This window comes from Ipomoea triloba, chromosome 15 (assembly GCF_003576645.1).
Source record: "Ipomoea triloba cultivar NCNSP0323 chromosome 15, ASM357664v1".
NCBI lineage: Eukaryota > Viridiplantae > Streptophyta > Magnoliopsida > Solanales > Convolvulaceae > Ipomoea > Ipomoea triloba.
Genome location: NC_044930.1, coordinates 9,254,118 through 9,270,708, shown reverse-complemented (window position 1 = coordinate 9,270,708; position 16,591 = coordinate 9,254,118). Strand labels below are relative to the sequence as shown.

Genomic DNA, 16,591 nt, shown 5'->3' with positions numbered 1-16,591 from the left:
TTTCATATTCAAATTCAATGGCTTGATCCCCAGAGCTTCCAGCATAATCAACAGCTGACCAATTCCCAGCAGGCTGCCAGACTAGGGAGGTAGTGGGGGGCCAAATATTAATATAGTGTGTGGGCCAAAAATTAATATTAATATATATTATAAAACTAAAAATTAATTCCATGATCAAGAGCAAGCTATCCCGCACAGTATCCTGCTGTTTAAGCCTTAATCATGGAGAAAACCTTATCTCTGTTTTCCATAACATTTGCTATCTTCTTGTTGATGCAATCTCTAATGCCCACCTTGGCCCTGTCCTCTATGACCAACATTACTACCGATCAATTTTCCCTTCTTTCTTTGAAAGCTCACATCACTTCCGACCCTCTCAAAACCTTGGCCACCAATTGGTCCACCCGCACCTCTCCCTGTGATTGGATTGGAATCACTTGCGGCTCTCCACATCTCCGGGTGACTCGCATCAATCTTTCAGGACTGCAACTTGTTGGTGAAGTTCCTGAGAAATTAGCAGACATGTCTTTCCTTGTTTCCATCAATTTTCAGGGGAATAGCTTCAGCGGAAATCTCCCGGGGTGGTTTAATCGCTTGCCTAAACTCAAATACCTCGATCTGCAAAACAACACTTTTACTGGTTCATTGCCGTCTTTACTGGGCAACATCTCGACTTTAGAAGTTTTGAGCCTAGGTGGCAACTTTCTTCACGGAGTGATTCCTGAAGAGATTGGAAGGCTTCGTAGGTTGAAGGTGTTTGGCGTTGAGGATAATCGGTTGACGGGTACAATACCGTCCGCTATTTTCAACATACCTACATTACAAGTAATTGCTTTTACAGCAAATGACTTGTCTGGTAATCTCCCTCCCAACATGTGCGATAGTTTTACATCACTTGTGTCCCTTTCTCTAGCTCAAAACAAGTTATATGGTGAAATCCCAAAAGGATTATCCAGATGTGTTCACCTCCAAAACTTGTCACTTTCTTACAACAATTTTCAAGGGCAGATACCAAGCGGAATTGGTAATTTAAGCAAGCTTGAAAATTTAGCTCTTGCTGGCAATCTTCTCAGAGGTAACCAAATTATTTACCGCCTATATTATCTTTTGGGGTGACAAGGGGAACCTGTCTGATCTTCTGGTACGAGAATTCAATCACCCTTTAGGGTTATTACTAGTAGTAGTTACTATTGCTATTCTTATTAAGTGTTGACCATATTGGTTTATTGCTATTATTAACCCATACTATACTTGAACTAATCACTGCTAGTTCTGCGCTAATTCAATCAAATTAAAGGACAAATTGCTGACCATATTGATTTTTTCAAATGATAATGGATTTTGATTGAGCTCATAACTTACCTCTTTTAAAAGATGAGAGTGCACTATCACTCTGGTCAACTAAATTTATTATTATGGAGTATTATCGAACATTATTGAATGGGATTAAATTCTAAAATTTTTACTTAAATTCAATGCATAAATGGTTGATTTTGGAGATTTAATTTGCAGGTGCAATACCAGAAGAGATCGGTAATCTCATAAGCTTGAAGACATTGAGATTAGAACAAAATGAACAAATAACCGGGTCCATACCTCTTGGCATATTCAACATGTCTTCCTTAAAATATCTTAATTTAGGGGCAAATAGGCTAGTTGGTACTCTTCCAACAAACATATGCCATCATCTTCCGGGAATTGAAAAAGTTCTTTTGGATTATAATTTGCTACATGGTTCAATCCCAATAATGCTTGATAAATGCTTTGCACTTCGCACTCTAAACCTGGGCAATAACCGTTTTACAGGTATGTTATGATGTTACCCATTTTGAGAACAAACATAAATGCACAGAATCTATTATACATATGCACACAAACTATTTTAGTGTAGATTGTGTGCATTGTGTATTTGAAATATTAAATTGTATGTATTCATGTAGAGGACTGTGTGTGCGCGTGTGTGTAATGTAACAATAATATATAATTACAACAACAAGAAGAATAACAACAACAACAACAACAACAACAATAATAATAATAATGGGAGATCAAGGTTTCCCACATATCACGAGATCAAAACGTGGTGGCTAATAATCTTGCTAAGATTGCAACAAAAAAAAAATGCAATTGGATTGAGTTTGACCGTCTCCACAAAGAGGTCCGCAGGATAATCCGTGACGAATGCATTGGTAGCCTTGGTGCCGAAAATGCTACTGTGAACAAACGATAGATCTATTGGGTACCCCCTCCCTTGATCCAATAATAATAATTCCAATTCCATGGGATGTGGAATTCCAATTCCAAGAGGAGGGGGAAGAGGAGTGTGCTTGGATTTTCAGTTCCATGGTTGGAGGTTATTGCAGTTCCCTCTTATCAAACAATGAAATTGTAAATTTCATGGAATTACAAGGGAATGAAATTGCTATTCCCTTATACCAACATGCTAAATACGTTGATTTAGGATTCAATTGAAAATTTTAGCCGGTTTAAGGGGTTTGAATGAAACTCTTTTACTTAGGAGCTCAATTGAACTATTCGCTTGATTTAGGGAGTCAATTTAATGAAATTGAAAATTTTAGCTGGTTTAATTCTACATAGACTCCTAAATTCTACTCTCATTTTTTACTCATGTTTATCCATTCATGTTTTTCTTCTTTTAAGTTTGGGAGTCCATGAGTATTTTTCTTTATGTTATGCAGTTTTTAAAAAGATAACTACTTAGCAGGTACAATAACACCAGCTATCTTCAATATCTCAACACTAGTCGGACTTAGTCTCGCCTTTAATTCTATTCATGGAAGCCTTCCTTCAAGCATGTGCTATGGTGTACCAAATATACAAGTAATATATTTGAGTGAGAATAGCTTCAGTGGAGTCCTACCTGAGTCTATATCAAATTGCTCTATGCTCAATCGTTTAGACCTTGGCGCTAATGAATTTAGCGGTCCCATTCCCAACTCTCTTGGAAAGCTCGGCTATCTTACAGATTTGGTCCTCCCTTTAAATAATTTTAGGAATGAACCTTCTTCTTCCTCAGAATTGAGTCTTATTAATTCCTTGGCAAACTGTAAATATTTGGAAGTGCTAGATTTGTCAGCTAATCCTTTGCAAGTTGTCCTTCCAGCTTCAATTGGAAATCTTTCAACTTCCCTTCAATACTTATCTATTCAAAGTGGTGAGCTGAAGGGTGGCATCCCAGAAGAAATTGGAAATTTGAGCAACTTGGGTGTGTTACTTTTATCATTCAACAGCCTAACCGGCCACGTGCCAAAATCATTGGGAAACCTACACAACATTCAAAGATTAAGCATTTCTAAAAACAATATCATTGGAGAGATTTCAAGTGGTTTTTGCCAACTACACAACTTGGTAGAATTATACATGGCGATGAATCAGATATCTGGTCCCCTATTGGATTGCTTTGGTAATTTGACTTCACTCACAAGGCTTTCACTAGGCTATAATCGATTAACGTTTGGATTACCCGCAAGCTTATGGAACCTAACACATCTGTTGCAGCTTAGCCTGAACTCCAATTTCTTGAATGGCTCTATTTCTAATGAAGTTGGAAGCTTAAGTGAGTTGGTAACTTTAGATCTATCGTATAATCAATTTTCAGGAGGTATCCCACACACAATTGGTGCCCTACAGAACTTGCTTAACTTTTCCTTAAGCTACAATGCACTGCAGGGTACTATTCCTGATTCAGTTGGTGACATTTTGAGCTTAGAAATCTTGGACTTGTCGTACAACAATCTCACAGGTTCAATCCCGAAATCTTTAGAAAAACTTAGAAATCTCAAGCGATTCAATGTTTCTTTTAATGATTTGAGTGGTGAAATTCCATCTGGGGGATGCTTTGCAAACTTCACTTATCAAGAGTTTGTGTCTAATGGACCATTATGTGGACTTCCAAGGTTTCATGTCCCACCTTGCAAGGCCAATCAAGTTCATAATTCAAGCAAGAAAAGACTGCTTCTAGTTGCAACTGTGCCATCAGTAGTGGTAATAACAATATCAGTCATTGTTGTTGTTTATCTATTGGTATGGTATAAAAGAAAAAATAACCCTCCAAATGTGGTGGAAAACCCTTTGTCTGCAATAGAAGTACAAAGGATTTCATACCATGAAATTTTTCGAGCCACCAGTGGATTCAGTCTTAACAACTTGATAGGTACTGGGAGTATTGGATCTGTTTATAAGGGCATTTTGAATGATGGGATGATGGTTGCAGTGAAGGTATTTAACCAATCAGATGATGGAGATAAGAGTTTTGATGTTGAGTGCCAAGTGTTGCGCAATGTTCGCCATCGAAATCTTACTAAGGTCATAACAGGTTGCTGTGGAGAGAACTTTAAAGCCTTGATCCTTGAGTTCATGTCAAATGGGAGTTTGGAGGAATGGTTATATTCAGAAAACTCGTTGAGCATTGGACAAATATTCAACATAGTGATTGACGTTGCATGTGCTTTAGAATATCTTCACCATGGTTATTCATCATCTGTAGTCCATTGCGATCTAAAGCCTAGCAATGTCCTATTAGATGAAGAAATGGTTGCCCATGTTGGTGATTTTAGTATAACAAAATTGATGGGCACAGAGGAAAGCTTTATGCATACTAAGACTTTAGCAACATTGGGTTACATGGCACCAGGTGAACATTTTTTTTATGTTTCTCATTTTATTCTTTCTTTTTTTTTTTTTTTCTTTTGGTAAGAGAGTATAAATTTTCAAATTGTGTTGTTAATATTGATTTTTATCCATTGTAGAGTATGGGTTAAAAGGGATTGTATCTACACGGTGTGATGTTTATAGTTATGGCATTATGTTGATGGAAGTCTTTTCAAAAAGAAAACCTACTGACGAGATGTTCGTCGAAGGCGTAACCTTAAAGAGTTGGATAAAGGATTCACTACCTAATGGTGTAGCTCAAGTGGTAGATACCAATTTGTTGGGACAACAAGATGAAAACTCAAGTGCTGTGTTGGAGTGTGTATCCACTTTACTAGAATTGGCTTTAAATTGTGCAGCTGAATCTCCTGATGCAAGGCCAAACTTCAAAGACATTGTTGTAACATTGAAGAAGATCCAAGGGCAGTATCAAAAAGTTTTTCTTTGATTGATCTAACAATATTGTCTGGTAAGTAGTTTAACCCTAGCTTGATTTATCTCAGTGGAATGAAAAATCATATGAATTTTTAAGATATTGATCATTCATTCTTTTGTTGTAGATTTACACAGGGTTTAAGCTGAGGAATAATATAAAGGTAATTATTCACTACAAGTGCATGTTCTATATTTACTTCCCATTTCAAAGTGTTGCATGCCATCACTAAATTGTTATATCATGGACTAGAGTCCACAATGCTCCAAAACGACATTCAAATTATGTGTCTATAATTAAAATCTTATGTGCATTTTCAATTAAATGTGTTTATTGCAATTAACATATTATGTATATGTAATTAACAATATTATTAGTTAACATATTAAGAAAAATTATAAATTATGTCCCTCACAAATATGTCAATTATCTATATCACCCTTGAATTATTAATAGTGTAAATGTGGTTACTCGCTAATTTTCTTGTTTGAAGATCACTTTTTTTTTTCTTCCATTTTTCTTTCTTCATTTGTTCTCCTTCCCCAGACGAAAATTTGTCTCCTTCTTCCTACTAGGGAGGGATAATATATGTCACGTTTTGAAAATTAAGAAACAACATTTACACCACTAATAATTTAAGAACGACACTAATTATAATTGACATATTTGTGGGGGACATATATTACAATTTTCCCAACATATTATTTGTCTATAATTAATAAATCATATGAATGCAGTTAACAAATTATATACATCCAATTTATTTATAGGTATATAATCAGTTAACTTTAAGCTTATAATATATTAATTGTAAACACATAATATAAAGAGTTTATTACCGAAATGGTCCCTCGACTATTGCGAAATTACCAAATTGGTCCTCGACAATTTTTCGTGCTCAATTAAGTCCCTCGACTTTGAAAATTTTAACCAATTTGGTCCTCCGTTTATTTTGTCGTTAAACATCCGTTAAATCAGGACCAAATTAGTAATTTTGCTACAGTCAAGGGACCATTTCAGTGAAAATTAATTACCAATTTGGTCCCTTGACTATAGCAAAATTACCAATTTGGTCCTGATTTAACGGATGTTTAACAGAAAAATAAACGGAGGACCAAATTGGTTAAATTTTTCAAAGTCGAGGAATTTAATTGCTCACAAAAAATTGTCGAGGACCAAATTGGTAATTTCGCAATAGTCGAGAGACCATTTTGGTAATAAACTCTAATATAAATGTCATTTTCGACTAGGTTCCACAATGTAAGATAGACCATACTCCATGGTATAATTAGCCGCCATAGCTTGGCATATGAATTCAGCACTATTTTATTATTGTATTTCATCCCTCATTTCTGCCAATAGTAGAGTCTAAGAAATTGTATTTGGTGTGTGATACAAAGAATTAAACTTGAAACTTGATGCAGGCTAGGATGCTTTGAGATCAGGAAGATGAACTAAGTATTCAGTGTGTACCTCCACTCGGAGCATTGGCCATAAGGAAAGATCTTGTCATGCATTTTATTTCCTTTTTACTTTTCTTGTTTGTAACTTTATTTTATTACATTTGCTTAAACATATTGTCTAATTTTACTTTGTAGGGTCAAAAACATTTTTGTTTTAACGTTGAATGACTTCGCTATTTTTAGTAATTGATAGTAAAATAAGTAATTTATCTTAAGAGTTTTACAACTACAACTCTTAAAGCAAACATTGAGGTGAGATTAGGGACAAAAGCAAGACAAAAAAAGGCCTTTGAGACACAGCACAAAGGATAAGCTAACTTAAAATAAGGTCATAAGCTTTTCTTTGCTAGTAGCCACAAGGCGCAGGAATCGAATCATATATAGTTGTGGTCACTAGTGTACATCAGTACCATTTAAAGATCATAAAATATGTAAACTTGTAAACAATTATATACAAATATGTGTTAAACTACAATGGTAACAGGAAGTGTTTATTCAAGTGTAAAACAAACATTCTAACAACTCTAAATGCTACAATACTAATAGGCAGAGCAATGGGATAGATTGATATACAAGCAGTGTGATTGTGTGCTTTTAAACAAGAAATATGGTCTTATCTCGAGTTTACATGTGAATTTAAGCTTATCATCTTGACATCACAGCAAGAAAAGAACTCCATTGCAGCATATTACACAAAGAATGGCTGCAAAACATCAACTTGCCTTGTTCTTTTCAGCAGAAACCTCTAAATGAAAATATAGAGTTGATCCTGTTGTAGTATATACTATGCTTTTACTTGGTTTGGTGGTAATGAAAATTTTCTTTTGTCTTATGCTTGGATATTCAGAATGTGAATTCAAATTTGGGTTGTTCATGTTTATAAAAATGACACTTATCTTAGGGTTCTAGTTAGTACTATATCCCGTTCTTCACGCCTATAAAGTATTTAATTTGCTACTGTCTGGGTTGATCCCTGTTACCTTAAACATCGAATAAGATGACACAACCAGTGACATTTTTTATACATTAGGTTTCCAGCTTATGCCAGACTAATCCTAAGCCTCCAAAACCCCTGCCCAAGAGCCATTGGAGCTTGGAGGAGGTAAATCGCAAGTTGTGCCCCATCAGTCCTAGGTTCCAACCCCTTTCTTGTACACTCTATGCACAAGGGGTCTTCATCTAATCGGTTAAGGTCTCCCAATGACCCCCTAGGTAGGGATTCAAACCCCCCACGTTGCCGCTGGAGCAAGGCTTTAAGGTGATCGGTCAAACAAGGGGCACCAGTGACATTTCTTGATTTCTCTGTATTTGTCTGCACTAAGGTTTCTTTGGCATCAATAGTCTAGGCAGAACCTTCATGTTTGGTTTTAGTCGAATGACGTCTCAAGAAACCTCAATACTATCCAACATTCTTACCACATATATAAGAGCAGCCACCATTCTACAAAATCTAAATTCAAAAGTACTATGTATGATCACTGATGGGCAGAACTACTATATGGTTTTTGCATGTATTTGAATCTTACTTACATCTCTGTATACCAAACCATACACTATTATTATCATCACATAACAACACAAGTGCAAAAATCTATACTAACTGAGAATCATCAAATTGTGCAAAACATAAAGTCCTCAGCTATTGCAGAAAGTAACCAGACAAGAAGAACAAGAATCCCAAGAACAAACCACCATAGATAAGGATAGCCTTCTGGCCAGAGGTGAGAGTATTACCACCCAATCCAAATTGCTGATTCTGGGCAAAACCCGCAATCTCCACGCTCTTGCTTTGGAAGAAACTCTTGGCCGCCCCACAAGTAGGGCACCTCCAATCCTCAGGCATCCTATCAAAGGGCAACCCAGGAGGAATGGGATATGAAGGGTCACCAGCTGCCTCATCATATTTGAACCCACAGGACCTGCACTCATAAATCCCAGTGTTTAGCACAGCAAATTTCTCCTCCAATCTCCTCTTATCCAAACTCTCAGCCTCTGTGGGTGAATCTTGAGAGGTTTCTGGAGAAAAGCTTGGTTCTTGAACAGCCTGTTCTGAAATTGGCTGCTGGGAAATGGGCTTGTCTTCTTGGGAGACATCTAGGGATCTTGGAGGCTTTGGGTGTCTGGAAATGGAGGAAAGGGAGAGGGGTTTTGGGAGGAGAGGAGAATAGGGGTAGGAGAGGTGGGGTTTGGGTTTTGGAGGAGTGGGGAGTTGGGTCTGGGAGAGGTAGAATGTGAAGGAAGCTCTAGTTGTTGCTGATGAAGCCATTAAAGAGCTTCTCTGTTGTTGAGATCAATCTGATATTTTCTGGTTTTTGGGTTAGCGCTGCTGCAAAGACAGTGTTGGTTTTGAGGACATGTGGCTATGGGGTTGAGTGAGTGGAGGAGAAGTGAGAGGGGATCCATGAAAGAGCATATGCCCTTTCATCATCACACTCGGATAAGGTTTGGAAAATTGTGTTATATATAAATTTGGTATAATCTCATAAAATAAAATAATAAGAAAATGACACTTTTTTTTTTAACTACAATCTAACTTAGTTATAGCAAACTCTAAGATATAACCTTTCGTTTAGAATGATAACAATGATATCATCAAATTACAAGGTACTTAGGCAAAAAAAACAAATCACTTTCAGTGTCTTAGTTTTGGGTAAAGCATAGATTTGGTCACTTAATTATTTGTGATATAACTTTAATCATTTATTTATTATCAAAGCAACAGATTTTTTGTCATATATTTATAGGTGTCAGTCTACTTTTAATCATTTTTATAAAAAAATATTTTCGTTTGGTTCTAACATTATTGTGACATGACTATGTTTTGTCCTTAGTCAACAAAAGTGTTTAAATGACATTAAATACAAAGACATTTTGGTTTATTTAGTTTTAAGGGTTAAGTCTTTTTTTTTTGTTCTAGATTTATATGTGTCATTTCACTTTTAATCCTTTTTTTTTTCAAAAAACATTTTTTTGTCCTAAAATTATTGTGGCATAATCATTTTTATCATCCGTCAACAAATATGTTTAAATGATATTAAAAATAACGTTATTAACCACTCAAAATCCTTTTTTTTTCTTCTTGGTAATAGAACTACAAGTCTTGTGAATTTTATTAAGTAGACTTATGTACTAGACTTAAGGTTTGTCACGAAGTAAACTTGTTTTTTTCAATTGCACTTTTTGATTTTTGCAATAGACTTATATATTGATAACAGGTTTATTGCCAAGAAGAAAAAACAACGGATTTTGTGTAGTTAATAACATAATTTGTAATGTCATTTAAATATATTTGTTGACGGAGGACAAAAAATGATCATGTCACAATAATGTTAGATTGTTAGGACCAATGAGGATGTTTATATATATATATGACCAAAAAAAAATGACTTAACACTTAGAACACCAAAATGCCCTTACATTTAACGTTATTTAAACAATTTTGTTGATAGAGGATAAAAAATGATCATATTATAATAATACTAGGACCAAAGGTAATAACCCAATGGGGTAGTTCAAGTGACAAGTGGCTCTGATCTCTTTGTAGGAAAGAATTTCGGGAGAACCCGAAGCCTTCTGAAGCGAACGTGGGTGGACCCGGATCGTTTAATGGATGGAGAAAGACCCTGTGAATTTATAAATAAATAAAAAAAAAGGACCAACGGTAATGTTTTGAAAATAGATGACTAAAAGTGGACTAATACCTATAAATATAAGACCAAAAATAGAATTAACTCAAAGATAAATTACTACGGAATACTTATTTTACTATCACATGGAAAAGGTAGCTAGCTAAGCGCTAGGATAAATTATCTGCGTACACATGCCAGCTCGTTGGAGCGCGCATGCACAACATAAATTCACAAATATCCGCTCTCTGATCTTCTACCATAAGTGATTCTCAAACAGTTTAATTACTATCAATAATCTTGTTCATGACTTGGTAATAAAGAGACCATTAATATATGCCAAACGTTTATTCAAATAGAATTTGATTCCTTTAAGATAGGAAGGCAAGGCATAAAGAATCCAATAATTGAGCATCATGAAATGCCAAGCCCAACATACAGGACCAAAGGTTCAAATGTGCATCTTACTCCATATTGTGTGAGTCAATTATTTTTACGTGTAACTAATACGACCTCATATCATCACTCAAAAAAATACAACCTCATATCGACTCTCTAAGAGATAAAAGACTGGCATGGATAAGTGCCTAAGCAGGAAAAGAGTCATTTGACCATAATAAGATTTAAAGGGAATAAATAATAGTTTAGAGTGAAAGTTACACGTACTGTAATATAATTCACAGTTATTTATCAATAGTTCAACAAGCTAAGCACCCCTTGGCTTGTCTATAAAAGGAGAAACTTCATCTCTTAAGTAGCATCAGAAAACAAAAAATAAGAGAAAGCATATGCATAGAGAAAAACTGAGCTTTGATTTCTTTCAATTCTGATCTGATCAATCATCAATGGATTGGTCGTATGGTTTTGATAGTAAAGCAAGCAACAAAAAGGTGGCCGACGAGGAGTACGAGGATTTTGATGGTACGAAGGGAAAGCCAAACGAGGATGGGTATGGCTATCCCTACGAAGATGGCGGCGTGATGAGCAAGCCAAGAGCAGTGGTTGTTGATGGTGGGCAGAGGAAAAGCTCCATCACACACTATCCAAACGTAGATGGCTCAGACAGCTACGTTGTGAGGACCGAAAGGGTGGTTAAGGTTGTTCGCCCTGCGATGACTACTCATTATAGTCTCAAGGAGGACCGTGATGATAATCTTGGGATGGCTAAAAGCTTCCTTGACCAGTTTCTTAAGGAAGCAGCCATGTCTGGTGCTCCTGTTCATCAAAGTCGTACCTATTGGGGCTGCAGAGATGAGTCTCCACTCAAGTATGATGAGTATTCTCATCAGTTTAGTCCTCCCAACATGGCAAAGTTTCCTAGTTGGGAAGACACTGATGAGCATCAAGAGTTGGGGCGTCCTAGAACCGGTTCTAGGCGTAATTGGCCGAGTCGGGATGAATCTCCACCTAGATTTATTACACATCCTGAGTGGAACCATCCTAATCACTCGGGTGGTAGACATAATTGGCCAAATCATGATCAGGATGACTATCCGCCTAGATCCATGATGCATCCTGAGTTGAGCCATATTAACTCAAGTAGTGCTAGACCAAATTGGCCTAGTCGTGACAACTCTTTCAGTGGACCTCTGGTTCGTCATCAGTTGAGTCAATCCAACCCGGGTTTTACACCAAATTGGGCAAGGCAATATGACTCTCCACCTAGATCAGTGGAGTATCTTGAAGTTGGCCATTCAAATTCAAGTGCTAAACCAAATTGGCCAAGCCAATATAATTCCCCTCCTCCATCCACAAGGCGTTTTGTTTCAAATCATCCCAACTCAAGCCCTAGATCAAATTGGCAAACCAGAGATGACTCCCCGTCTAGGTTCGTGACACATCATGAATCGAGTTATTATCCTAACTCAAGCACAAGACCAAATTGGCCAAGCCAATATGACGACTCTCCACCAAAATTTATGTATCTTGAGTCGAGTCATCCTAACTCAGGTGTGAGACCAAATTGGTCAAGTAGAGATAACTCTCCACCTAGACCCACGGAGTATCCCTTGTTGAGCACTCACAATGCTAGTACTAAGCCAAATTGGTCAAGTCGAGTTGAATCTCCACCTAGATCCATGACACATCTCACTTTGAACCATCCAAGCTCACCAAGTACAAAGCCTAGTTGGCCAAGTCATCAAGAGGGTTCTCCTTCTCCCGACAACATTGAGAATGGGAGGGACAAGATAAACACCGGTTTGGTGCTCAAGAACTTTGACGAATTGAACCTCCAAGACAGTCGAGGAACAAGCCCACTCCCCAATGAAAGGTCCAATTCTGATGTAGCCAAGACAGCAAATTACAATAGCATGGATAGTGGTCAAAGGCCTAACTGGCCCAACAGGAAAGGGCATAGCACTTACAAAACCAACAAAGACGACCACGAGAAACCCAAATTCAATGGAGCACAAACCAAAAACACCCATGACGAGGAAATTCCAGACATCAACAACAAGAAAATTGCTTACAAGATCCCATATTCTGAGTGGCCGGTTGAAGATGAAGATGAAGATGATGATTCCAAGAAGAGTGGCATATTAAGATCAAGCACAAATGTGAGCCACAAAGCCAGTGAAACAAAACCAAATTACAGCAGTGGATCGTACAAGCAACCAGTTAGCAGCACAACAACAAATGATGAGGTGAGTGATATGATGAAACTGGTGGAGGAAGCTAAAAAGACAGCGACTTATGACCCAAATGAGATCACCCCTAATCCTCCTCAACAGATGCACTACAGCACATTTGCTGTGCCAGCAGCTCCATGGGGTTATTATAAACCGGTACTTGACAGCAATGAGGCATCCAGGAAGTATAATGGCATATATAGCCGTACCTAATGCTTACCAAACCAAACCTAAGTTCTTCATTTCAAACTGACACCGATAGATGTGTTTAATTTGTGTTTTAGTACCAACATACTCTCCTAGCTAGCTTTCCTATGATGTAAATTAAAACTCTTTCGAAATGTAATTTGGGTCTGTGTGCCAATGTCTTTACTTTACTTTAGGTCTATGTGTCGTTCTTCTTACATATACTTATATTTTGGCCTGTGTACCTTTCTTTGATCGATGCGGCCTGCAAGTAGCCTTACAACTTGCTTGGCCTTTGGGTGACTTAGAGGCCTGGTTACATTCGTGGCTAGCCTATATTTGTCATGTTGGCAACATGTTGAGTATTGTCTTTTTTTTGCATGTTACTTAAGTTTTGTGTATATTAGGCCTACACGCTTAGTAGCTCATACTTTTTTTGTCCAAGTGTTGGCAATCAATTGTCTTTTTTTACTTAGACATTTGTTGATTTTGAGTAGACTTCTTCTAGACTTGAGGTAGTCTATTCTCTTTGACTTTGTATTTTAAATATTTAAAATCTAAATAAATTAAAAATTTTAATATAAAATATTAATATTGGACACCTATTTTGTGTGCATCGCGCATGAGAAAAACTAGTACAGAAGATAAATATGATGAGAATATAGATTATCTGGGAAACATAAACTTACAGAAAATAGTTCAGAAGATATAATAAATAACACTAAACTGGGACTCAACAAGAGTCCTACTATAACACAAATAGTATACTACTAACAAATATGAAGTGAATGAGCTATACTATGACTCTCACAGTACACTAGAGTCCTAATAAGTTAAACAGAATCATGAATGCTAGCTTGACTCCAAACCAAAATTGTTATACGTGTTTCATATTATATAGGTAATAAAAAAAAATAGGATCAGAAAATTAGATGGATTTTATTAATAAAAAATAAAGAATTTTCTTATTAAAAATATAATAATTTAGAAAGTAATATAAATTTTGTAAAAAAAAGGCTTGCTCAGCGTTGACCATTTTTTTAACGGGTGGCGCCTTCTCATTCACCACCGGTGTATAGCATCTATACATTTGTTGGTTATGTTTTATATTCCTTTTGTAATTATAATTCTTTCTTCCCAAGTACCTATAATTCTAAATTATAAATTTGCATGATTTTTCTATTATAATAGGCAATTTGTTGGTTATGTTTTATATTCCTTTTGTAATTATAATTCTTTCTTAGCTTCCCAAGTAATTATATTGGTTGTTCTTGTCTTTATAAATAGAAAAGCCATAAAGAAGATAATCGAGTTTAAGAATATTGAGAGGTAGGTAGGCATGGCAGGTTTTCTTCGATACGTGAGTGTGCAGATGGTGATCGCCGACAACGGCGGCGCTCCTTTTCCTCCGTACCGTTCCCAATTTTTTCCCTCAAAATTTCTAAATGGTTATGGTTATACTTCCGGCGTTCCTTTCCAATTTTATTCAAATGGTTATGGTTATAGCAGCGGTGTTCCTGTGAGTCCTTTAAGCCGTTCCCAATTTTATCCGAATAACCAAGTCTGGCAGGAGGAGGAGTATAGCGAAGAAGTAGAATTAGATGTGGAGGAGGTGAAGGAAGATTCTGAAAATAAGGCTCTGCAGAAATGCTGTAAATTCCTGGCGGACTGGTTTCATCGATTCTATGCCAACCTTAACCACTTTAAACAATTCCTTGCCGACTGGTTTCATCAATTCTATGACAACTTTGACTTTAAACAATTCCTTTGCAACTTGGAACACCATATGAATAGATCTACTGTGTTCCTGGAGCATAGCGCTGAATTCATGGCCAGCTTGAACCGGTATGTAATAATTATTGTAATTAAATCTCCCTCCCTCCGTTCCATCCCTTAATTAATTAGTCAGCTTCTTTTTTTTTTTTTGTCAAAAACAATATACTTCAATTCAATCTTTTCCACTTGATGTGATTAGACTTACTTTTCAATTGGAGTACCTACATTATTGTGTGCATCCAGGATTATGGAAGAATGGAATGGTATGAAGGCAAATTATAGAACACATGGAGCGGCAAAAGATTCTTATCATTGTTATTATTATTATGATTGTAATAGAGACGATCTTGTGAGTTCTCGTCGTCCCGAATGTTGTCCGTGCATTCGATTTCGAAGGCGTCCCAATCGACGAATAGGAGTGGAGCAGAAATGCTGCCAATGCTGCAAATTATGTTACCCCTCAAGAGATGAGGCGAATAATAGAACACAGAAGAAGACACAGAAGAAGACGCTAGGAGATTCTTATCATTGTTATTATTATTATTATTATTATTACCATTATGATGCTTATGGCCGCATCCATACCCGCCTCTATCGTGGACTCCCTCTTTGGAAATGTCCGTGCATTGAATATCGAAGACGTGATTCTCTGAGGGATCCAATTCATCGAGTCCGGCTGAAAGAAGTGATGCAGAAATGCTGCGAATGCTGCAAATTATGTAATATCCCAGGAAGGAAAAAACCTCATTCAACAATTTAAGTCTTTGTTATTAGATATTTCCCTTCCCTTCTTCTTATTTAATGGGACCCATTAGGCTTGGAGATTAATAATAATTGTTTTTTTTTTCTCAATTCAATTCTCTCTATCCTCCCTTCACTTTTTCTTCTTCTTCTTCAAATCCTTCTTCTTCCTTTTGCAATTCTGTTCTTTTCATGGTATTATTAGAGCTCGTCTCGAATCTAGCTAGAGGCTTAATTAGGTGATTGAGATACGCTGATTTCAGGCTACTCAACAGTTTGTGGAGAGGTTAAGGGTTCGAATTGAAGCTGGAAAAACTTTGAGTTGATAGTCTGTCATTTCAACTATTTTTAGTGCAATATGAATCTTTGGGGGAAGGACTTCTTATATAAAGTTCATCTTTTGTTACCAATAAAAACTCTTTAGCTCATGATCTTCTCCTGTGACCTTCTGAATTTATTGGAACCAACACCAGAGACCAGAGAAAGGATTTAGAAAAGTAAAGTAGAGAAACAGATAGATTCATTTTTGCTCACTCTGCTTTTCTCCACAGAAAACTATTTAGTCCATGTCCAAAACCAAGTGTAATGATAAAAATAATAAAGATCTTAACCAATCTAGCACACCAACAAGGCATTAATATCCGGGTAAGATATCATAAAATAGTGCATCAGTTCCTCAGTGATTAGTTCAAAGCAACTCAAACTAAACTCAATTTGTATTTAGTAAGAATGATCAAGGCTGCCTATGTGAATGGTCATGAAGCAGTGTGCATTTTAACTAGTACATAATCTTCTTGTTTGTATATTTGGATTGATCTAGTACAGTAGGATAAAATCCTTACTCCTTAGGCATTTTTGCAACTAGTTTGCTATTATTTCTTTGAGTTGTGTGTCAACTTGTCTATCCTTTCAACTCAACCTATAGTTCTGCATCAGTTACATTCTGAATTATTTATTATTTTTACACATGGCTTTGTAGCCAAACTGCAAAATACTATCAATATCCTATATTAAAGTTGTTTTCTATGTACCCTATATCCTAACATATCATTAAATCCTATATTA

General features: G+C 36.4%; 3 protein-coding genes across 3 annotated transcripts; 2 read left to right on the top strand and 1 right to left on the bottom strand.

The window, feature by feature from the left end:
• Positions 1 to 222: 222 nt before the first annotated feature.
• Positions 223 to 6,590, top strand: LOC116005654 (receptor kinase-like protein Xa21). Its single transcript, XM_031245900.1, has 6 exons — positions 223 to 1,075; positions 1,513 to 1,806; positions 2,726 to 4,654; positions 4,770 to 5,140; positions 5,232 to 5,267; positions 6,529 to 6,590. Exons 1-4 carry the CDS (start codon positions 223 to 225, stop codon positions 5,117 to 5,119), a joined length of 3,426 nt encoding a protein of 1,141 aa, XP_031101760.1. The 3' UTR covers positions 5,120 to 5,140; positions 5,232 to 5,267; positions 6,529 to 6,590.
• A 1,428-nt stretch (positions 6,591 to 8,018) lies between these two features.
• On the bottom strand, positions 8,019 to 8,976 carry LOC116006038 (rubredoxin). The gene has a single exon (XM_031246287.1). It carries the CDS (start codon positions 8,831 to 8,833, stop codon positions 8,207 to 8,209), a length of 627 nt encoding a protein of 208 aa, XP_031102147.1. The 5' UTR covers positions 8,834 to 8,976; the 3' UTR covers positions 8,019 to 8,206.
• A 5,372-nt stretch (positions 8,977 to 14,348) lies between these two features.
• Positions 14,349 to 15,545, top strand: LOC116005653. The gene is made up of 2 exons (XM_031245899.1): positions 14,349 to 14,854; positions 15,029 to 15,545. The coding sequence occupies exons 1-2, from the start codon at positions 14,349 to 14,351 to the stop codon at positions 15,543 to 15,545; spliced, it is 1,023 nt and encodes a 340-aa protein (XP_031101759.1).
• The last annotated feature ends 1,046 nt before the right edge of the window (positions 15,546 to 16,591 follow it).